This window comes from Aulonocara stuartgranti, assembly GCF_965226115.1.
Source record: "Aulonocara stuartgranti genome assembly, chromosome: 7".
Taxonomy (NCBI): Eukaryota; Metazoa; Chordata; class Actinopteri; order Cichliformes; family Cichlidae; genus Aulonocara; species Aulonocara stuartgranti.
In genome coordinates, this window is record NC_138945.1 from 55,158,783 (window position 1) to 55,181,837 (window position 23,055).

Sequence of the window (23,055 nt, forward strand, 5' to 3'; positions counted from 1 at the left end):
GAGTCTAACCTCTGCACACAGACAGTACATTGGTGTCTGACGCCTTCCGCTAAGCATGGGGAACAAAAACCCAAAACATGGTAAACCCATGTTTACCATGAAGAACTAACGGAGCACATTTTCTTTACTCTCCAAGCCAGTGTCATTTCACCTCTCCCTGCACCTGCAGAGGTAGCCATCATCGCCATCATTTCCACCATTATACATAATTTGTGTAATAATTTATTTTTGTTATTGTTGTTTTTTTATATGTTTATAGAAACCCAACGACAGCACCGGAGCAGACAACCAACAGAGTCAGTTTGTGTTATGAACCATGGTGTACCAACCACTATGTGTATGACCCATAACGGCCCATCACCCACCTGATAGTGCTGTAGCATTGTTGTGTGTATTAGTATTTTTAAATGGGTGTGACAGTGACAACCTGTACATCACAAAACTCAGCATAGATGTAGCACAGAGGACGTTTTGTTGTCAAGCCTTATGTAGCTCAGTATCTGTGACTGGTTAATGTGCTGTAATTTGTGTGCCTATTTTTGGTGTGTGCCAGTGCTGTAAATATGCTTTTTGTGTGCTGAAGTTGTGTGTACCAATGTTTTTTGAGTGATCATCAAATATTTGTGTGCTTCTTCTGTCCAAAAGTGAACAAAAAGAAATGTTGCTCCGATTTTAAACCGCAAACCCCCTTCAGCAAAAACCTGTCACGCGTCACGTCAGCCAGACTAAACCGTTGAAAACAAGTCATTAACTTTGCACTGTCATCGTCACACCTTTGTAGACTTTTGCACTGTTTTGCACCAGTGAACCTTTAACATTCCTTCGATATGTTTTCATGCATCAAAGATAATGTCCACAACAATATAGTAATAATAATGTCATGCTTTAAAAAAAAACTTTAAAAAAACTAAAAAACACACCACTCTTACCTTGTATTAAAGAGGCATTAAAATGGCAAGTTGTGCTGTTACAATAATAATAGTTTGTGATGCAAATCTTGGTTTTGCAGGGTAGGTAGGAACGAAATGACAGATTTTTATTTACTGAATGATGGTATGCAGTTGTACTTTGATTATCAAAGACGGCTCCTATATAACATGCATTCTCGTATCAAAGCACAGGCATTTAAATAATTGTTTAATTGACAATCACGTATAATTGGATTATACCTCTTCATCATTTTTTTGGACACATCCAAATTGCTACATTGGTATGTAATACTAACTAATACCAAACCATTATCCTCATCATACTGGACAAGTGCCTCTGTTATGTAAATTCTTCTTACCATTCAGGATTACAGCTTAACCAACACGACGATGAAACAATATGCATTTTCTTTTAAATTAACCATCAGTCACCAGCACATTGAAAACAAGCATCAGCTCAGTACTTGAAAGCACGTGTACGCAGCATCGACCCCAGTGCTGATCAGCTTCTAAAGGCAAGCAACGAGCATAACCTAGTTAAAGATACAGAGTCCTGATCCACTGTTTGTGTAGACAAAGTTAGTGAGAAGGGACCAACTTTTTACCAAACAACTGCAAACACACTGCCAACCACTTGCTGAGATCTGAGTGCAGTCTGGTACAGCAGATCTGAATATGTCAATAGAGCTGGGGGGACTGTGTGCTGGTCAAGTTATAATACATGTAAGACAGAAAGCAAGAAAGAAAGCTATTATCATGAAACAGAATCAATTACACAACTTAGAGGCAACTAATTTGTGGCATTTGGTGCGATTTCAGAGTGTGTGTTTTGAACACCGTGCATTTTGTGGTTAGTTATCTCAATAAGGTGTTCAGTGGTCGTTCTGATTGGTTTGTTGTTTAGGGATTTTTGTGTCTTTTTTGACCAATACAGTTCAGACTTGTACAATAGTGATAAATAAAAAAGAACCACAGAAATTATCACTTTTCAGCGAGTGTCCATTTATTTTCCCATCACGAACATAATCCTGGTAAAAGCACTTTAACATTTTTTAATGTTTCCACATTTAACTTATATGAACATTTAAAGTAAAAATTTTCATATAAAAGAAAGTCACGGAAAAGTCGGCATCAGCTTTTCTGAGTACCTTCACTGCCTTTCTCAAAGGCACTGCCTTAACAACTGCAGTTGGTATCCAGGTGCTGCACTGCGGAGGTCTACTCCTTATAAATATGTAGGTTGGGTCATGTCCAGTGGATGAGTTTCTTCCAAGATTAATGAAGTATGAAAGTGGTGCAAATCAGACAAACAGAAAATCAAAGAATATGACACAGATGGGCAAAGGCATAAATAATTGATAGACCAGTAGAAAAATGGAAAATAAAATGCTGTTGTGTGTATGTGCGAGTGGTACATCACATGACAGAGAATTTTTCACCATGGATTGCTGAGATTGACTGCCTCCTGACATTCAAGATCACAGCAATAAAACCCCTGACATGAGAAGATGGAGCTGTAACACTAGTCTAGCCCATCCCTCATATGACCTGTAACAGCTTCATTGAGGAAGGCAAACACGTCAGGTGGAGTTGCAGCTACAGGCGTGGCCATACCCTGCAAAGCCATTGACCCCATCGTGTCCATCATAGACAAATTATGGCCACATGAAACATAAATCACAGAACCATACAAGGATATTTATGACAAACTGCAGATTAAAGTGTGACCGCTTCAAGTAGCTCAGGTAGCCTTTTAACATGTGAAAGTTAGTGTTGAGTCAAGGGCACTTAAAATGATCGCACGTGGGTTTCACAGGGCACCGATAAACCACTAAAACACAAATGTGTTAACTCCCCAAAGCATTCGCTTTTTATAGCCTCTGATTGTCATGCAGAATAAATGTCCCTGCTCCAGCGTTACTCGAGTGGTGCAGAATTTTTTTCTGTGCCGGTCGTTGCAGCGCAAACTGCCATGGAGTGTCCGGCTCCGCAGCCAATGAGAACAGGTCTTAGACCAGGAACGAGCTGTGGATGAAAGACGTTGGCCTGCGAGCCGTCTCCGCACATTCCATGTTCATTCCAGCCCCACGAGAAGAGACTTCCCCCTGAAAGGGAGAAGGATCATGGGTCAGTGTAACTGACAGGAGAAAGAATGAGGGAGCTGTAGTACAGTGTGTACAATGTAGGCTAAAATCAGCATCCTGGATTACAAAAAAACAGGGTGCAAAAGAAAACACACACAGCTCCTGTTCCCCACCCTGACACTTGGTCAATAACAAAGCCTCGCTGCTCTTCACAGCTGGAGAGCCTATCGGTGGGTGTGGTCAGGTCTGCATCACCGAGGAGACACGTGCCATGGCAACACAGTTACCTAACAGGCTCCATTGCCATGACAACAGAAGCGAGCTTGCTTTCTCAAGGGTAACACATCTTCAAGCTCTCCCCGTACTGCAGTCGTGTGCCTTTCGTGTCATCTTTTCATTTGTTTCATCGCGAGGTTGTCTTTGTCTTTGTCTGCGTTTTCAGCTCGTCCCCGAAAAGCCGCAGCGCTTGCCAGAAAGACGCATATGTTTTCACCAGTTCACAGACCTCGATGCCATGCCAAGCAGCTCATGCCAATGTGACAGTTTGCCAGAAACCGCTTATGCGTTACAAAACATGCATGTAGTGCCCGTCTTAAAGACAGTGCATGTATTTACGACTGGACTGACACCTTTTCTTTGATTTAGTGTTCAGAAAGTATTATTGGACTAAATGTGTTGAAACATTTGGTTCATTGGGAAGAAAAAAATCTTTATTTTGGTGCTGTGCTTAATTCATGGGCTCACTGACTGGAGTATAGCACATCAGTGTTTCCATGGCAACAAAGTGTCTGCATAATATTCTGCACGACAAAAGGATAATAAAAAAAAATAAGGAATCTCAAACCAAAAGGCCATTTGTGCATGCAAACAAATGCTGTTATTTGTTTTTGAAATTTGTCAATTTAAAATTTCACACCCAAATAACAACGCCACAGTGACACAGTCTGCGGAGGTTGCCTTTTTTTTAGTGTGACTTGCATCATTCTACAGATACAGCTCTAATTTAAGGTGTTCGTGCTTCTACAATCCCATTAAGTGGAAAAATGTTCACATGAACCAAAAATCTTTCCTCAGATTGGATGAGCTGTGGCCACAGAGTCTTTGACCCATCTCCCTACCTCTGACCACCGCTGATGATTTTCACACACCAGGAGAACTTGCTCAGGTTCTAATGAGCAAAGGATGAGCAGGCAACAGATATCATAAGCAGCATGCAATGCTCTCCGTTCCTTTCCGCCTGACCTACTTCAGCACCCGAAATAGCAGCACTCAGGTCTGCGCTTCCAATCCTGTTTTGCTATTTCATTGCTCCTGCCACCACACGTCAGACAGGAGGAGGAAGAGAGGTGAGCGTGGCAGAAGATTGAGATGCTGGAGGTTCAGATGAGACCTCTATTTGCTAGTTCTGCCTTCACGGCCCATAACTCAACTTTTTCAAAGTGCTTCTTGCGAACTATGGATGATGGACAATTTCCACATATTCAAATTAGAATCGCACATTCATTATCGCTATCAATTAGTGAGATTAACACCAGTGAATGGCATGGATGCTTGCAGAAACACCACCGATGTTCACAGTTTCCTCTCTTATGGAAGCATGCGCCTGTATTTCAGTGATAATCTGTGATATTTATATTCGTGCTCATGTAAAAAAAACTGGGTCAGTGTTCAAAAATTAATGTGATAGATTTTACTTCCAAAAACCCTTTTACATGCCTAGCTGGTTACTATAGAAAAGCAGGAGACTTTTGGCAGGCCTGGCAAGAATAAAAGCACATTTAATCTAATGAGCGATCGCGAACAAGCAGTCAGACATGTCTATCTTTGTTCAGTTCTCTTTGAGGGATGCATGTGAGTGTGCGGAGTCTGTTCAGCGGTTAAGCAGACAAAGGGAGATCGTTCTACAAACATATGACTGGAAAAACTTGCCTGTAAATGGGCATCTGGTTAATTCATCCCCTTTACAGGCCTGTTCGGGTAATTGCTTCTGTCAATGATATCCATCTATCCACACTGTAATTACATCCTCATGCAATAGCCACTGAGCAATGAGCTGACCTCAGAAATGCTCTGCAGCTTTACAAGGATTAATTGTTAACACTGTAATGCATTAGACAGCTCCCTTACTAACTTTTTAGTAGGGGTGAGGGCAGCTTGAAATAGTTTAGCCTCACCGATGTGTCTTCTACATTACTTCACGCAAACACAGCCAGAGTCACCTCAGGCCATTGAGGATGTCTCTCATTTCAGCCATGAGAATTTAAAGAACCCAGTAAGTTCAAACTTTGCTTTTAATTTTTCATAAAAGGCTTTTGTTTCCTATGGAAATGTTGAGTGCACTTGTGCATTATGTGAATAATAAGTTAGGAGAAAAGTGAAGAAACTGCAAGGACATTTTTGAGAGAACACACTCACCTACAGTAGCAAGGTTATGTTCTGATCCACAGCAAATCTGTGGAGAAAATAACTTTTAAATACATGTTGAAAAGCAAATGTGCAATTTTAAGACTCTAATATTCAATGACATATGATACTGACAATTGAATTAATCGCATTCTCCCTTACAAATTAAATAAAATGACAAGATAAAGCCACTTAGATTTAATTTTAAAATTTGATAATTTAATAATGATTTTTTTTCCACATCTTTACATACGTTTGGTACTCCAGCATACGATTCCCTTTAGCGCATAATATAAATTGAAACTATAGCAGAGACCCAACTGATTCATAACTCTTAAAAGCCACTGCTGGGCTTGCTGGAGGAGTTAATGCAGCCATTTGAGGATGCTTATACAGTCTTGCCCTTTGCTGACCGAAACCTTTTAGATTTTAATGGCCTTTTCTCCTGCTTCCCCCTTCACAAGTATGACAAGAATTGAGTGGACATGCTTAAATGCTAATTGAATCCTGTATATGAGACACAGTCCACTGCATGGCTGTTAAATGCAATTAAAGTACTGTCTTGAGCCACCCCTCATTTCTTTATATTTTGTTTCCAAAGAGCCAGACTTTCTTGCAATCTGTCTTGCAAGCAGTCTTGAGCAATAGTTCTCCAGGTTTTTTGAAGGTCTTTCAAAGTTCAAATAACTGTCAATTTGCATGGAGGAGGTCAGGATAGAGGTACAACAGTGAGTGTTTGCAGCCATCTGTAAAAAAAAGAAAAGAAAAGTGGAGGTTGTGTCATGGCTTGGGTGTGCACATTAGCCAGTGGCTCTTGTCAAAATTGATGGAAAGTACTGTCAAATTTTGATTTGTCATGCAGAACTATCTGGAACGCATCTAATTAGCAACAGCTTTAGTTTTCACAATGACAACGATCCTGAAAACAATAAAAGCATAGATGGATAGAAAAACATGCAAGAGATGGGCATGTGATTAACTGAGCTCATGTACAGGGACACCATCGGTCATGGATTGGCCTCCCCTCTGCCCAGACCTCAACATTATTGAAGCAGTGTGGGAACAGAACAGAATGACAGTTAGTCTGAAGGTCCTTCAAAGGTCCTGGAGAACTGTTCCTGAAGACTACTTGCAGAAATTACAACAAAGCTTCCCTAAGAGAGTTCAGGCAGTGTTAAAGAATAAAGGCAGCCATAACAAATATCAACTTTAAGCTTCGTTAGAAAGGTGCAAACGCAGTTTTTTCCTTATTCACTGTATTTACATGTATGTTTGCACTTTAACCAATAAATAAGTGTACAGAATTCCCATTTTTGTAGCAAAATATAGAATTTTGCATGTAGCACTTTATTTGACAAAGAAAACAAGTGATTAACTGAAACTGACCCACTGATCATGAACCACTGACGGGTTGAAATTTGTCCATCAGTAATGCTCACATGGCTCCCTCCTGGCACTAACAGCCATGTCACATTCAAAGTCACTTACATGACCTTTCTTTCACATTCAGATGTTCAGTTTGAACCTTAGCACATCGTCCTGACCACGTCTTCATACATCAGTTGGTGTCATGTGATTGGCTGTTGGTAGATGTACCTAAAAAGTGGCCAGTCAGTGTATATGTACAGTGCTTTAACAAAGTAGTGTGGCCTGAGTGATTCATATCCCACTCAGCCAATTCATCTTACTTCACGCTCAACACACAAGGTGACAAAGCTTTGACACCTTGTGTGTTGTTGCAATGATCTGTGCGCAGTGGAAAGATGAAAGGAGCGCTTGTCCTTGTTTGTCCCTGACATTTGCTTCATTGGCAATGACCATATTGTCACTATTTAGACTACAGGTTAGTTGCTACAATCCCATTCACATGTAATTGTCCTTACGGGAGTAGAGAAAACTGCCTTCACTGATAAACACAAGTCGTTTTTTTCCCCCTGCTGAACTATAATGACAGTGCGAGTATGCTTTGTACATAAGAGATAATTATCCAAATCATTAAGAACCTTCTGTTCAGGGGAAACATGCTTCGCCTTATACTAAACAATCAACAGCTACTTTAACTGTAACTGTCTGCTGCCTCCTGCTGGACGTCTACTGGCATTTTCAACAAAGCACTATCCTCAAGACCAACAATCCAAACACAAGTCAAGAAAACATTTAATTGTTACTGATTGCAGCACAGCTATAGGTTCTGCCATCTGGCGAAGTGCTAAACACTCCTACCTGTGTTGCTCCACAAAGGTTTTCAACCTCTGCAGGGAGTCCAACCTCCTGGGTGCCACCTTGTGCCGCACGGCCAGCTGGCTGCTGCTCTGTGTCCTCACTGGCTGATATTTGACGGCCCAGCTGTCCATAATTTCCCCTTCCCCATGTGAACACTCTCCCGCTCTCTGAAACAGATAATGGGATTGCTTTTTCAGTTTGGGCAACTGTCCTCTAAATCCTGTAAAAACTACTGAACATCACAGACCCGAGTACCTGTCTGAGCAACATTATGAGTCCAGCCGCTCCACACATTTATCACTTTTTCTCCATCCAGCAGAGATCGCTTCAGAAGAGTGGGAGAAGACAGGAAGGGCTCTGTGGTGGTCAGCTGACCATGCTTGTTGCTTCCCCACAGAAACAAATCGCCATCTCCTGCACACATGACAGCGACAGCATTACTCTTCATTCAGCACAAGCAGCAGCAAAAAAGCAGAACAGCAATTGAGATGCTCTGGTGAACTAATTACAGGACATCAGAGAGGGCAGACTTGATGTATGATAAAGAAGTGTGCTTATGTGTGTAAATTGTCCCTATGAATGAGCAGTGCAAAATACATAGCTTATTATTGCAGAACATATTGAAGCAACTCACTACCATCCTACCTGTAAGGCACACACAGTGTGCTGACCCTGCAGTTACCCGGTGTGATATTCTTTGATCCAGACCTGCAACAAGGTCATAAATATCTGTCACATCTACAAATCACCAATAATAGAATAAATTATTAATTATTTATGTTCAGTACAACTTACGTTACCTGGTACCAGACAGGGCACCTTAGAGTTAAAGTGAGATGGGACAGCATGTGGACTGAATGCTCTCTTAGCATAACTGAAAAGACCAGTTCCCCACTGATAAACACAGCCTGAGCCTGAAAGTCAAACAGAATTACAGGATTTATAGCTTCACATGAAAAACAGGAGCAGTCAGAGTGCATACCTCCACCAAGACTGAAAATTCCCTGCATGCACTAAGTCCTATGAGATGAAAGATATCTGGTTGCAGACTGGTTTATGGTATTTTCTTGAGAACATCAAGCCAAAGTTTAAATTTGATAAAAGGCTATTTCAGCTCCACAAACAGCCGAAACGTGGTTTGGCTGTTTGTGTGTATATATATATATATATATATATATATATATATATATATATATATATATATATTATAAATACAGCTAAGAAACATAAAGACAAAGAAACAAAAAGACAGGCAAAAAACCAATCATGTAACCACTTTGGCAGATGTTAAAAAAAACGAGGGCCGTTCACAATGCTACCTTACCAGTAACAGCAAGTGAGTGTCGGAGTCCTGCTGCTACACTAACTAGTGGCTCCTTCAGATTCTGTCAACAAACAGCACAATGACATCTGCCTTAATGAAAGTGATTAAGATGACAGGTAAGTAAAGATCATTTATACTAATGTAGATCACTCAAGATGTATTGAATGGATATTTTAAAAAAATAAATTAAAAACTTTACTTTATAAAAACTGCACCCCCAACGTGTTCTCACCTCAACAACCAGTAGAACTGCTGAGTGTGTCACAGTCTCTCCAACACCCAGTTGCCCAAATGCATTGGAACCACATGCTAATAGTTGCCCACCGTCTGAGAGTGTGCCATAACAAGAAAAGAAATATGCCTTTAACTAAGACACACTGAAAAATTACGCTTTTGGATGAGTGGAAAGTAGTTAAGGTGTCCTCCGTTATTCCCATTCTGTTAAATATGTAGGGTTTTTTTTTTTGACAATATAGCAATGAATGTGAGTTAGTTTTTTTTCCACCCTTTTTCTAGAAACACATGTATCATAATGGTCTAAGGATAATATACAGTGGCTTGCAAAAGTATTCGGCCCCCTTGAACTTTCCCACATTTTGTCACATTACAGCCACAAACATGAATCAATTTTATTGGAATTCCACCTGAAAGACCAACACAAAGTGGTGTACACGTGAGAAGTGGAACGGAAATCATACATGATTCCAAACATTTCTTTTTACAAATAAATAACTGAAAAGTGGGATTTGCGTTATTATTCAGCCCCCTTTGGTCTGAGTGCAGTCAGTTACCCATAGACATTGCCTGATGAGTGCTAATGACTAAACAGAGTGCACCTGTGTGTAATCTAATGTCAGTACAAATACAGCTGCTCTGTGACGGCCTCAGAGGTTGTCTAAGAGAATATTGGGAGCAACAACACCATGAAGTCCAAAGAACACACCAGACAGGTCAGGGATAAAGTTATTGAGAAATTTAAAGCAGGCTTAGACTACAAAAAGATTTCCCAAGCCTTGAACATCCCACGGAGCACTGTTCAAGCGATCATTCAGAAATGGAAGGAGTATGGCACAACTGTAAACCTACCAAGACAAGGTCGTCCACCTAAACTCACAGGCCGAACAAGAAGAGCGCTGATCAGAAATGCAGCCAAGAGGCCCATGGTGACTCTGGACGAGCTGCAGAGATCTACAGCTCAGGTGGGGGAATCTGTCCATAGGACAACTATTAGTCGTGCACTGCACAAAGTTGGCCTTTATGGAAGAGTGGCAAGAAGAAAGCCATTGTTAACAGAAAACCATAAGAAGTCCCGTTTGCAGTTTGCCACAAGCCACGTGGGGGACACAGCAAACATGTGGAAGAAAGTGCTCTGGTCAGATGAGACCAAAATGCAAAACGCTATGTGTGGCGGAAAACTAACACTGCACATCACTCTGAACGCCATCCCCACTGTCAAATATGGTGGTGGCAGCATCATGCTCTGGGGGTGCTTATCTTCAGCAGGGACAGGGAAGCTGGTCATAGTTGATGGGAAGATGGATGAAGCCAAATACAGGGTAATCTTGGAAGAAAACCTCTTGGAGTCTGCAAAAGACTTGAGACTGAGGCGAAGGTTCACCTTCCAGCAGGACAACTACCCTAAACAAAGCCAGGGCAACAATGGCATGGTTTAAAACAAAACATATCCATGTGTTAGAATGGCCCAGTCAAAGTCCAGATCTAAAACCAATCGAGAATCTGTGGCAAGATCTGAAAACTGCTGTCCATCTAATCTGACTGAGCTGGAGCTGTTTTTCAAAGAATGGGCAAAGATTTCAGTCTGTAGATGTGCAAAGCTGGTAGAGACATACCCTAAAAGACTGGCAGCTGTTATTGCAGCAAAAGGTGGTTCTACAAAGTATGGACTGAATAATTACACAAACCCCACTTTGCAGTTATTTATTTGTAAAAAAAACTGCAAAGTGGGGTGTGTCCTTTGGACTTCATGGTGTTGTTGCTCCCAATATTCTCTTAGACAACCTCTGAGGCCATCACAGAGCAGCTGTATTTGTACTGACATTAGATTACACACAGGTGCACTCTATTTAGTCATTAGCACTCATCAGGCAATGTCTATGGGCAACTAACAGCACTCAGACCAAACGGGGCTGAATAATAACGCACACCCCACTTTTCAGTTATTTATTTGTAAAAAATGTTTGGAATCATGTATGATTTTTGTTCCACTTAAGTGTACACCACTTTGTATTGGTCTCACGTGGAATTCCAATAAAATTGATTCATGTTTGTGGCTGTAATGTGACAATATGTGGAGAAGTTCAAGGGGGCCGAATACTTTTGCAAGCCACTCTATCTGCACTTTCAGAAAAATTAGATCTAATATAATGAAATTTCTAATATAACACAGCTATATTATTTTGTTTTATATACAATTCATCTATTGTATTATTCAAATATAATAAAATGTTATATTAGAATAAAAACTAACATTGCCATAAAAGATCTATTATCCCTGCCCCAAAGAAACACCTGTGGTTTGGCTAGCAATATCACCCTTAAACCAAGTACAACTAGAAATGAGGATAAATTCCTGGTAGGAAACTGTGCTGACTGCTCACCAGTGAGAAGAAGGGTAAAATCCCAACCACAGGCGATGTCTGTGACTCTCTGATTCAGGATGGGGCAGTGCTGAAGAGTTGCGATGTCTCCACTGTGGCCAAGTCCCAGCTGGCCTCTGTTATTCTGTCCACACACAAACACCTGGCCACTCTCTGTCCAGCATGGAAACAATCAAAGATTTTACTTAGATGTGTTATTTTTGGGACAGTTACACCTGTACACTCACTCTAGACATTTACTTAAACAAACGAGACTGAACTGAGTGGAAGTTTGCTTCTACCGTTTGCTGTTAGATCATTCATAATTTTTGCATTAACAGATTATCAACATAAAAACAAACAATTAATTTCACTGGCCAGAAGGAGGCGCCACATGACTTATGAAGGTCTTGCTCACAATACCACAACAGACTACAAACATCATTCGCTGGTGGGCTGAAGTTTGTGTTTAATATAGGACGAAAGGATACGTACCGGTAATAACTACGGAGTGTCCCCCACCGCCGCTGACAGCCCGGACTGGCCTGTTTTGTAGGGCAGCAATGTTAGAGAGCCGGGGCAAAGCCTGGTCCTCTACATGTCCCTGGCTCAGTTGCCCGTAACTGTTGGCTCCCTGACAATAACAGCACAGCTTAATAAAAGTATATGACAGACCGAAAACTACTATCAGTGCTCAGGTGACCGTGAACCAGATGTTAACATCTGTTTTTTGTCGCCTCACCTGTAAAGACAGTAAGTTTGGACGCTAGTTAAGCTAACGTTAGCAAAAGTGCTACGTCTTCTGCGTTTCCAATTGAAGAGTCACTTTGTTCCTTGCATTTAAATAAAGGAATTACACAACCAGATATACGCGACTTTTACAGTGTACTGTTCAATATAACAAACTTACCCAAGAATGTAAACAAAACTCCAACCGTGCGTGTGTTTCCATGGTGTATCTGGGCTAAACACTCAAGTATGCTTTGCGACACTGTCGCGAAGGCGCTTAAAACGGATATATGAGTGGCAAAAGTTACAAACTAAGTTATGACTTTGTAGAAATGTAATATCTAACAATATCTAACATACAGATACATAATATCTGGTAAAATAATGGGTGGATTTTTTTATTCACCTCAACATAAACTCATCATCATATTCTGTGTTATGATTAACTTGTTTGTGTTCGACAAGGTTTGTGGTTTTGCCAAACCACGTTTCGGCTGTTTGTGGAGCTGAAATAGCTCCACACGTGACTTGCCTTACTATCACCCATTATCACTGATTGAGAGAGTAAACACACATAAGATAAGATAAGATAAGATAAGATAAGATAAGATAACCTTTATTAGTCCCACACGTGGGAAATTTGTTTTGTCACAGCAGGAAGTGGACAGTGCAAAAGTTGTGAGGCAAAAATTAGAATACAATAAGAATAAATACAGTACACAACTGTACAGAATAGAATAAAATAAAATACTATATACAGTAGAATAAAATAAAATAAATATACAATAAGATAAAAATAGAATACAAATACAAATACTATATACAACTGAGTAAAAATACAATGATGACAGAAAGGATTATTGCACTTAGTATTATTGCATATGTATGGATGTGTGTGCTTGATCAGTTAAAGTCTTTATTATGGAGTCTGACAGCAGTGGGGAGGAAAGACCTGCGAAATCTCTCCGTCCCACACCGTGGGTGCCGCAGTCTCCCACTGAAGGAGCTGCTCAGTGCTGTCACAGTCTGCTGCATGGGGTGGGAGATGTTGTCCATCAGGGATGACAGCTTAGCCGCCGTTCTCCTGTCACTCACCACCTCCACTGGGTCCAGAGGGCATCCTAGAACAGAGCTGGCCCTTCGGATCACCCTGTTCAGTCTCTTCCTGTCCCCAGCAGAGATGCTGCCGCCCCAGCAGACCACGCCATAAAAGATAGCAGAAGCCACAACAGAGTCATAGAATTTCTTCAGGAGTGGGCCCTCCACTCCAAACGACCTGAGTCTCCGCAGCAGGTACAGCCTGCTCTGCCCTTTCCTGTAGAGGGCGTCTGAGTTATGAGTCCAGTCCAGTCTATTGTTCAGATGAACACCAAGGTACCTGTAGCTGTCCACAGCCTCAATGTCCATACCTTGGATGTTCAGTGGTTGCAGTGGAGAATGCTTGTGCCTGCGGAAGTCTACCACCAGTTCCTTGGTTTTACTGGCGTTGATCTGTAAAGCCTGATGCACATAAGCCCTGATGCATTTATACAGCCGTATTTCACATATCACCACGACAGGTGGAACTAGTGGAAGTAGTTCCTAGGATCCCAATAATACAGTTACGCTCCAATGTGTTCTTGTTAATCATAAACTACAAATTTACCTCAAATCACTAAAATGTTGATATTTTAATATGAGAATCAATTCTAGATCATAAATGTCTGGTATCGGAGGAATCGATATTTCAGTATCGATTGTAACGCCACTGCAGAAGAGACTACAGCTTCACAAAAAAACAACTTCAATGCTAAATGATCAAATTCTTCAGGTGACAAATTTAGAATAATCTGGGCAGCACTATTATGCTGCTGCCTAAGTTTTAATTTTATTCACCTTTAAATATAAGCTACCATTATGTGTGTCATTTCTTGAAACTATAGTTTTGATGTGTTAAATCAGACCAATTTCTTAAGCTGGGCAGTAAAGTAAGTTTTCTGCTCTGTCTGTCTGCTCTGTCCTTTGCTGCCTCTCCTCCTGTCATCTTCACTGTTCACACATATTTATTCTGTCTTCCTTCTAGTGACTTTAATTCCTCTTCTCCCCAGAGCATACCTCTATCTCTCCAGGCTGTCTTCCACCTGCTCTACTCTCACTACAAATCATACTGCTGTCTGCAAACATCATTGTCCACAGAGACTCCTGCCTGACCTCTGTCAGTCTGCCCACCAACCACTGAAAACAACAAGGGCTAGTCTCTGATGTTATCCCACCCCCACCACTGTCTTGCTGTCCTCATAGATGTCCTGCGCCACCCTCACATATTTCTCTGGTGCGGTTCCACTATTTGCACCCTGGCATGTGCTTTATCTCCACGTTTATCATCTGGACCTAGCACCTTTCCAGTCTTCATCCTCTTTCTCCTTAATAATCCTTTGTACTTCCAGATTCACTAACTCTCTTTCTCATTTTCTTCATTCATCAGATCCTCAAAGTATAAATAAATAATATAAATATAATATAATAATAACAACATAATAAAAATGAAATTGTATGACGCCATTTACGTGTCCACGAAATGCGTTTAAGAGTCATTATTGATTTTTCTGCTACCTATCTTGGAAAGTTCTGTTCCCAGTTGGACTTTTTCATTAGGTAATAAGCGTCCTGGCTCTCAAATCAAAGGCATATTTTTTTCTGCAACACTTTATTGAGATTTTGCAAACTCCAGCCTCAAAATAATTGTTATAATCACTTTCAGAGTCTTCGCTGCCATCATCTTGCATGTCTATCATCAACAGCAGCAGCATCCTCAGGGTTCAATAACAAAGTTACATCCACAAAAACTAATAAAAGTAATAAATCAACAATTAAACAACTGTTTTGGCATGCTATAAACACACAAATGACTTTTTTTTCATTTTTTTTCTTGTTTGATTCATAACCTAGTTCTAATTTCTATATTTCTTTACAGTAGAAAAATAATGTCTTGATTTCTGGAGTTCTACAACTGAATTCAATTCAAGAGGAAGTATTAAAAATCATCACTGTAAAGTAATCGCTGACATGGGTCAAATCGATCATAATCAATCACAAGAGCATTCTTATAAGAACAGCTAGTTAAAGGTGTCACTTTCATAATTTCCCTCAACAGCACACAAAAAAGGAATATTACACACACACACACCAAAAGACAAATACAAAGAAGGTACATTTTAAACATTTCACTGAAGAGAGGAGTATTAAACATGAAGAAGAAGAATGAAATGATTTACAAAAAAAAGAAAAGAAAACTCACACAATCATATACAAAAGCAGAAATAACAATTGGAGGTGTCTGTAACAGCTGGAAGTGTTTCAAAAGTGAACTGAAGTACCATCAAAGCACATAAACTGTTTGGAATATAGAAGCCAAATAGTACCTCAGATTAAGCAGCTCTTTGGGTTTGTCAAATATCTTAAAGTTAGCGTCTAAACATACCTAGTGCACCTGTAAATTGTGTAAGCTATATAAACCATGCAGTGGAGACGACAGAACATTTTTGCAAAAAAAAAACGACGCACATTCATGTTACTGGCAAAGGACAACACACAAGCAACGTCTCTACAGCAGTGCCGGGGATGACAGACTGTCAGTGTAACTCCATGTGAACTGTGCGCAGTCAGACACCCAGGTGTTTGTTCAGCCGGCTGAGTGCGTCACCGACGATGTCAAGCTCGTGTCGCAGCTCCTCCACCACACTGTTGATGCTGGGAGTGTCTTTTAGCACGTCCACACTCTGGGTGTAGGGGTTGTATCGAACCGTGAAGGGACGCTTGATGGTCTTGGCAAACTCCCTGAAACACAATATTAAATAATATGCTATCAGCAGTTTAGCTTAAAAAGCTTACAGCTATTCTTGCTGGGTCTACCTATATATTATAATGTATAAGTTAAATGCTGAGTGTTGTAGTCTTTACAACACAGTCTTTATAATTAAGCTCACCTCATTTTGACTTTGGCCTCCTCAAAGCTGTCTGACACAAAGTAGACATCCTGAAACGTTGTGATGATGCATTCCTGCTTTGATGTAATTTTGGGGTCGAAAGGCATTATCCTTGCATTACCAGAGAGCGCATGCTGTCAGAGAGAGACACAGTGGAGATGTTGAAAACACAAGTTGATCATTTAATAAATGTGCATCTATATTTTCTCAACAAAAAAAGATTATTTATTGTGTGTCCTAAGGTGGAATATGATCAAGTTTGTAACGTAAAAAGACTATTCTGTCTGTGTTTTTAAAGCTCTTTGGGTAAAGGTGCCCACTGTACCATCCTACCATCCTGTTTGGATGTCTTTACCTTGAGCTCACTGATAGATGACAGAAGTCCAGCTCCATAAGCTCGCAGCTGCCCCTCTTGTTTGCATAGACCAAACTCCACAGTGAAGAAATAGCACTGCAACCCAGAAGAAGAACACAAGCAATTAGGACGACCTTGTTGGATTTAAAAAAAGAAATATCTTCATAAATATTGTTTGAAAAGAAGATTGCAGCAGTGACTCTTACAGTGGCCAGTTTTTGAACTGAATCATCGGAGGCTCCAAGTGAAGCGAGACCAATCTCCTGAGAAAACTGAGCAAAGCTGGGCTCTGCCAGCAGCGGGACGTGGCCCAGCAGCTCATGGCATGTGTCCCTTAATAATAAAAGAAAACCAAATATTAAAACCAAAATTAACATTTAGATTACATATTTAGATATAGTGTTGGCTAGTACTCACGGTTCAGGGGTGTACAAGGGGTCGGAGCTGTGCCGCACATACTGGGTGCAGTGGAAAACGCGGAATGCCAAACCAGCAAGAAAGTCACGGGGGGACAGGTAACCTGCCACAGGCCTGATGGTAAATCCAGTACGTTCTAGAAAGATAGTGAAAATATATTGCATTGAGTGATTGCACCACTAAAAGTGAACAAAATGATTTAAATCAAAGGAATATTTTAATCAAAATTGATAATTTACCCCTGAGGAAGCGTGACACATCTTCCAGCTGAGGGATGTTGTCCTCCCGACATTCACAATATTTGGACAGCAGTGGCAAGTTCTTCAAGTATTCCCGGCAGGCGTGGGTAGGGTACAGCTTGTTGAGCTCCCTGTACACAACACCCCAAGTCTTCACTTCCTCCTGTGTGAACTCAATACGAGGAATGGGATCTCCACTGGAAAAAGACAGAAAAAACTCCATAAGAATCATGATTTTTTTAAAAATACAATAGACATTTAAATAGATCAAAACTTACTGTTTGTAGGCCATGGCAAGATCTGCAAAATACTTTCGCCTTTTCCGATAGACATTGTCCTTGAAACCCTGATAAAGAGAAATGTAAAAATATAAGAATGCTTCATTTTAAGAGAGTTTGGTTTTGTTTGCTGAAGTGAGGCAGCGGGTTGATAATGTACCGGATGGTCAGCATCCAGTTCAGATCCATACATCAGGACTCGGTTAGCACACTTATCCAAGTCTGAAATCTTCTTTGGGAACCAGGGTACTTCATACATATCTGAGAACAGAAGAAAAAAGGTGCTCAAATTTAATGTTGTACCTTTAATTCAGCATCTGGAGTGTATTCACTCACTACTTTCTCACCTTCCTCGCGTAGACAGGAGTTATCTGGAGGCTCCATATCCACCACATTCACATGCTTCCGCAGCAGCTGGATGATTTCATTCAGTTGCTCGTGGTTGCTGTCACAGTCCACAAAAATTTCAAACTCAGAGTTGCGTCTTTTGGATTTCCTGGACTCAATGTGTACAAGGTTCACGTGGTTTTCCTGCGAGAATAAAACAAAAGAATTCTTTATTCATTTCAAAGCTAACAATGTGTCGCAATCAAGTCATTCTGTAAAAAGGAGCAGGGTTTGGGGGATGTACCTGGAAGAGTTTGAGTGCCTTTACAAGTCCCCCAACTTCATTCTTCAAGGAAAAGATGATTGTCGCTCTCCCTTTCTCTGATGAATTCTTCTTTTCGTTGTTTTCTTCAATTTTGGTGAAGGTTGACTTGTTTATCTGAAAATGATCAACAAAGACAGAGAGATTCAGTTGTGTATAATAGGGAGAAAAAAAACAGTGGAGCAAATGAACTTTTGCTAGCCAATCTAAACTGGCTTTAAAATAATAATTAAGTCTACATATTGCACTTATCCACAGACTTGATGCAGAGCTTCTAATTACTTAAGACTATAAAACCATCCTAAATAACAACAATAATAATCCTATAAATATAAAGAGTTGCAGACAGTCAGTCAGTCTTTAAAACATACACTGGCAGGTATATTTGTTACTCTAAAGGGAATCATTGGCTTTTTCTTGACATCGCTGGTGTAAAAAATGAGTAATGGAAGTGCAGTGCATGCGCACAGGCAGGGCTCAGATTAAGGCTGACCAACTTCTTTGTCCAGTTCAGCACCTCGGATAGCGCTCTCACGTTGACGCGTGCCTGTGCGCGCTGCACACGCCAGGGGAAAATTATTTTAATCCTGCCTCAGATTTTAGCAGCGAGGCTGTTAAGATGCCAACAGCACAGAATAACTAATCTGTTTTGATTGACTCCAAAGTCTTCTCCTTTACTCTACCTGTATACTGCTTATTGGGGTATTTTTTAAAAAAATTAACCCGCGCTCCCCCCCCAAAAACTTTCGAATTTGTCATCAAACAATAGGTACATAATGCCAAAGTCCAACGTTTAGACTGGATTAAAAGGATCACGCCCCTCACGTGAGACAATTAAATTCAGTTAAATTATTTCCTACCACATTTCGCCCTTCGTACATGGTGTAGACCGCGCGGCACACCAGTTTTCGGTGAGCCCTTGCCGGTAGTATCCCTGAAAGCATTAGTGCATGGAGTCTGGATCAGGACGCTGCCCGAGGTCAACGTTTTGCGTCTCGGTTTAACGAAGATGAACTTGTCTCTGTCTCAAAGAATCGCCTTACAGCAATCTCATTTGGAGAGCGGGGAAGCCTATTATTAGCTCCCCTCCACTCTGAAATCTCGCCACACGTTAGGGAAGCGCTTAATCACTACAGCGCGCACGTTTTTTAGGCCGTTAAGTGGGAGAACATCGCTTCCCCTCATCAAATACTTTACTTTTTATAGTTGTGAAATAAATACGATTTTTTTTTTTTTTAAATCCAGGGGTATAAACGAGAAACATAAAAAATGTTAGATTTTTTTCAAAACAGGTGTGATCACATTTGCATGCATGGGGGTATAATTTGTCCAGCTTTTACTTTAATAGGATTTAGTAACGTGTTCCGCTGTAAAATCTGCCTTAAACGTCGTTGATTTCTTTTACTCCAGTTTAAACATGTGTGTTTTTCGTTTTATCTCCATGTCTAAAGCAGCTGCGATATTGTCCTGGAGTACCTGTCAGCGTTTTCTATTTTCCCCTTGCATGTGCTTGGAGACATCACATACTGCAGGTTGATCGGTTTATCTTTTATCTCCTCTGTCTGCGAATGGTGCTCAGCATGAGCACTGAAGTGTCTTTTATCATACCAAATTCAGATGTCTCTCTTTCTTTAACCCTCTTAACTCTTTGACGTAAATTACGGTATAACAAAACGGCTTAAATTAATCTGCGCTGACGACAAAGTGAAAGCTTATTCGATAAGATGACCCGCACAGATCTCCCCACCACTGTCCAAAAAAGTCACTTAAAAACAAAACAAAGCAAAAGTTCTTCATCTTGTTTGTTTCTATTGATTTGATCGAAGATAAAGGGGTTTCTTTAAGATAGAATAATAAAACCTTCCTCCTTCTTCTCTTTCTGTGAAGTTCTTACCTCATTGTTCAGCAGTTTTTCTTCAAAGCCGAGGTTCATAGAGTCAAAAGATCTTCCTCTACGTGGTCCTTCGATTTTGTTTGAGTACATGTTAAAGTGCTGCTGTTCTTGTTTTTTTTGTTTTTTGTTTTTCCCCTTTCAGGCCTTTTTATTTAGTTGGCTTTCCTCTTTGCAAAGTGGGGTGTCTACCCAGTGGAGTGGCGCGCCGTGCTATTTAACCGCACTGAGAAATAGGGAGGGGGCAATAAGCTCACCCAAAGCAGCAAATGGAAAAGGAGCAGCAGCACCGCCCACATCATTAGGGGGAAAGGGGTGTCTTTTTAATTCACCTAAAGGCCCGATCAGTCACGAAATCAGATTTTACCAGGAGAATACCAATCACGTTTCACGCCTATTAGGAAGCTTTGCTCTCTCTCTCTCTCTTTTAATGTTTGAATTGTTTAGCTATTACTAAATATGTTAAATGTGAACTCATGTTAGATTGGTACACAGAGGTCATTCTTATTGCTTGCTGACACCCTGAGACAAAGAAAAGATTGAGGTTTAAGATTTAAGTAGCCCACCAGCCTTCCATCCAGTGATCCAAACATGCTCCCCCCCACTTCGAAATCCCGCACCATAAGCTCCTCTAAGTTCTTGCACATAACAGCCATAATCTGCATGCTTTCCATTCTTTAACACAATGCACCTTTTTAAATGAGATCAAGACAGAAAGCAGAGAGAGCTTCAGAGGCCTCTACAGACAGAATCAAGGTGAAGCGGCGCTGGACGTGAGAGACCTCATTACTTTAAACAGATAACACCACTGTTTACTCTTAAGCTTTAGTCACCTTACACATAGGACGGGTGACATGTCTCTGGCTCTTAGCAAGCTCTTTTAGCTGCTCGCTGATCTAATGTGATGATACATGTGGCTAATGCACATGCTGTTTGTCTCAGGTGGTCCTGGGCTGTGTCACTCGTGACACGGACAGATGCTTTACACAACCCAAGCGGGCAATGAAGGGAACTTCCTCCTCAGATGTTGTGTAAGATAGAGCTAGAAGTGTTCACCTGACAGCCTCTTAAGACTCGCACTGATGTGATGTGGCCATAAAGTTTGTAGCAAAGAACGCGTAAACATGTTTACCTTACTGTTAGCTTAAGCTCCTTATTGCTTCCATGTAGAAGGTGAACATTTCTGCTTCACTGTGCAAACACAATATGCACACCCTGGGTAACAAAACACAGGCTGAACATAAACAAATCAGAATTTTATTAAGTTACATTATGGTAAGAAGCACTGAAACAGGAACTCTGTTGTTTATTTAGGGAGATGAAATAAAAATGTCAGTTAACCGTTTAAGTTCAGATACCCAGCTTTTTAAACCTAAGGATTTGTAATAAGTTAGAAGTTAAATTTCCCAATTTCCTCAATCCTAATTTTAAGAACATAATAATAGTATTTATTAGCAATAGGAAGAAAAAACAAAACCTAAAAAAATACACTATATATATATTTGTATATGTCTGTGTTTGTCATTTTGGTGCACTGCTAGAAAAAAACTAAACTGATTCAACATGTCATAAAATATGAAGGAATCAGCGCAGATCATTTTTTAAGAATAAATCAATCTCCATATGATGCAATTTAGACCTCTGATAAAAGTCTTTGTAATCCAGAGGCTCTTTATTTACACCACAATATGTTGAAGGTTATTAAGAAGACTGCTGCTGTGTAAAGCAATAAAGAGTGCTCTGGCAGGTATTGTGGCCACTAGAGAAATGTTAATAGATGGAACATTTTTTTCCTCTGCAAAGTATTGTGTCTTGCCTCTTGAGCACGAGGAGAGGAAAGCAGCCTAATGAACAGTGTGTCAGTATCGTTCAGGGCTCTCTAACGAACGGTACCTTTCAAGAATCAAGTAAGACGGTGTTGCACACAGAGCACCGAGCACATCCAAATTCCCTCATAATATAATTTCCACAGATCTGACTTTTATGCTGCACAGGCCCTGTCTATGTCTTTGATGTCCTTGCATCTTGACAGCTCCAGGACCAGCTCCCCTTTGTTTAATGAGTGTCAGAGGCTATTAGAGTTCATGTTGGATCCGGTTTAAAAAGCATCGGTTTATCTGTCCCCTCCTGTCTTATGTTGGGAATATAATTTTCTTTTAAATCACGTTTAAACAAAAATCTAAACTCTTATTAACAATGACTAGTGGCTCGTGCCGTTTCTGCTTCACCACTCAGAGGGGAATTGACTCAAGATGCACTGAGATGCTTTAAGCCAACAAGGGTCAGAGAGTGCAGCATGAATAAGATGGCTCATTCTAGTTCGTTCTCCTGATGACTCACCTCTCTTATGTGAACAGTAGTCTCTTGATAATTAAGATGAAATGCTACAGTGCAACAATATAGCTAATAATAAACATCAATCTGAAACCCTGTTGTCCAGCTGAAGTATAATAATTATATTATTGGAAATTATATCATGAAAATTATGCAAAACCTCTTTTGTGAACACACTCATCACACAAACCTTCTAAAGTTTCAAGTTAAATGTGCAATTTTTGGTATAGTTACAGAAATACATCTACTTATACTCTTTTTTTTCTTGAACTCAAATACTCTTAGACTCAAAACAGATTTCTTCCAGCTTTTGATGAGGCTTTTCATGCTCTTCTAGAGTAAGATAATGAGACTACTCAACACATTAACACATCCGATTACAGAAACATAACCTACTTTAGAAGAAACCAGCCATGGGATTCTCTAATAGGCCTGCTAGGCTCATTGTGCAAGCACAGTTGTTTTTTAAGTTTCAAAGGAAAACGCAGCACATAAGTCACTGTACACACTCTTATTCCTGTGGTTTGTGACAGACGTGACTGAGTGCGTTAAAGCTGCATGGTAGCCAGTCTGTCCCAGTTCTGTTCCCTTTAATCAGAGGGATTTATTCACAGTGTCTGAGCATCAAGCTGCAAGAG

The 23,055-nt window shown here is 40.4% G+C and overlaps 3 protein-coding genes across 4 annotated transcripts in view; 1 reads left to right on the forward strand and 2 right to left on the reverse strand.

Annotated features, from left to right (window-relative positions):
* Nucleotides 1-1,827, forward strand: part of kcnc1b (potassium voltage-gated channel, Shaw-related subfamily, member 1b) — a 41,106-nt gene extending 39,279 nt beyond the window's left edge. The window contains exon 5 of the mRNA XM_082539304.1: nucleotides 260-1,827. Within this exon, the coding sequence (XP_082395430.1) occupies nucleotides 260-369 (110 nt within the window). The 3' untranslated portion in view covers nucleotides 370-1,827. The remainder of the gene's footprint in view (nucleotides 1-259) is intronic.
* Nucleotides 1,828-1,907: 80 nt separating this feature from the next.
* sergef (secretion regulating guanine nucleotide exchange factor) lies at nucleotides 1,908-12,576 on the reverse strand. The gene is made up of 11 exons (XM_082539306.1): nucleotides 12,471-12,576; nucleotides 12,056-12,194; nucleotides 11,582-11,734; nucleotides 9,196-9,290; nucleotides 8,964-9,024; nucleotides 8,440-8,553; nucleotides 8,285-8,347; nucleotides 7,895-8,053; nucleotides 7,640-7,806; nucleotides 5,429-5,465; nucleotides 1,908-3,034 (listed from the first exon to the last, which is right to left on the reverse strand). Exons 1-11 carry the CDS (start codon nucleotides 12,510-12,512, stop codon nucleotides 2,847-2,849), a joined length of 1,218 nt encoding a protein of 405 aa, XP_082395432.1. The 5' UTR covers nucleotides 12,513-12,576; the 3' UTR covers nucleotides 1,908-2,846.
* Nucleotides 12,577-14,956: 2,380 nt separating this feature from the next.
* tph1a (tryptophan hydroxylase 1 (tryptophan 5-monooxygenase) a) lies at nucleotides 14,957-20,286 on the reverse strand. Of its 2 annotated transcripts, none has more exons than XM_082540294.1 (11): nucleotides 20,087-20,286; nucleotides 18,175-18,309; nucleotides 17,891-18,074; nucleotides 17,704-17,804; nucleotides 17,544-17,611; nucleotides 17,266-17,462; nucleotides 17,027-17,162; nucleotides 16,816-16,942; nucleotides 16,610-16,705; nucleotides 16,255-16,388; nucleotides 14,957-16,105 (listed from the first exon to the last, which is right to left on the reverse strand). In XM_082540294.1, exons 1-11 carry the CDS (start codon nucleotides 20,174-20,176, stop codon nucleotides 15,931-15,933), a joined length of 1,443 nt encoding a protein of 480 aa, XP_082396420.1. In that variant the 5' UTR covers nucleotides 20,177-20,286; the 3' UTR covers nucleotides 14,957-15,930. The 2 variants fall into 2 exon arrangements, with proteins under 2 accessions (XP_082396420.1, XP_082396421.1); XM_082540295.1 differs by lacking the exon at nucleotides 20,087-20,286 and adding an exon at nucleotides 19,053-19,208.
* Between the last annotated feature and the right edge of the window lie 2,769 nt (nucleotides 20,287-23,055).

Excerpts from the sequence above, each read along its gene's own strand:
- tph1a (XM_082540294.1), bottom strand. The coding sequence starts at position 20,176 with ATGTACTCAAACAAAATCGAAGGACCACGTAGAGGAAGATCTTTTGAC. Across the intron at positions 18,310-20,086 it reads AAAAACTGCTGAACAATGAG|ATAAACAAGTCAACCTTCAC; the intron begins GTAAGAACTTCA and ends GATCATTTTCAG. Across the intron at positions 16,706-16,815 it reads CAGTTCAAAAACTGGCCACT|TGCTATTTCTTCACTGTGGA; the intron begins GTAAGAGTCACT and ends TCTGGGTTGCAG.
- sergef (XM_082539306.1), bottom strand. The coding sequence starts at position 12,512 with ATGGAAACACACGCACGGTTGGAGTTTTGTTTACATTCTTGG. Across the intron at positions 9,291-11,581 it reads TTTTACCCTTCTTCTCACTG|ACGGTGGGCAACTATTAGCA; the intron begins GTGAGCAGTCAG and ends GCACACTCTCAG. Across the intron at positions 7,807-7,894 it reads TCATAATGTTGCTCAGACAG|AGAGCGGGAGAGTGTTCACA; the intron begins GTACTCGGGTCT and ends TATCTGTTTCAG.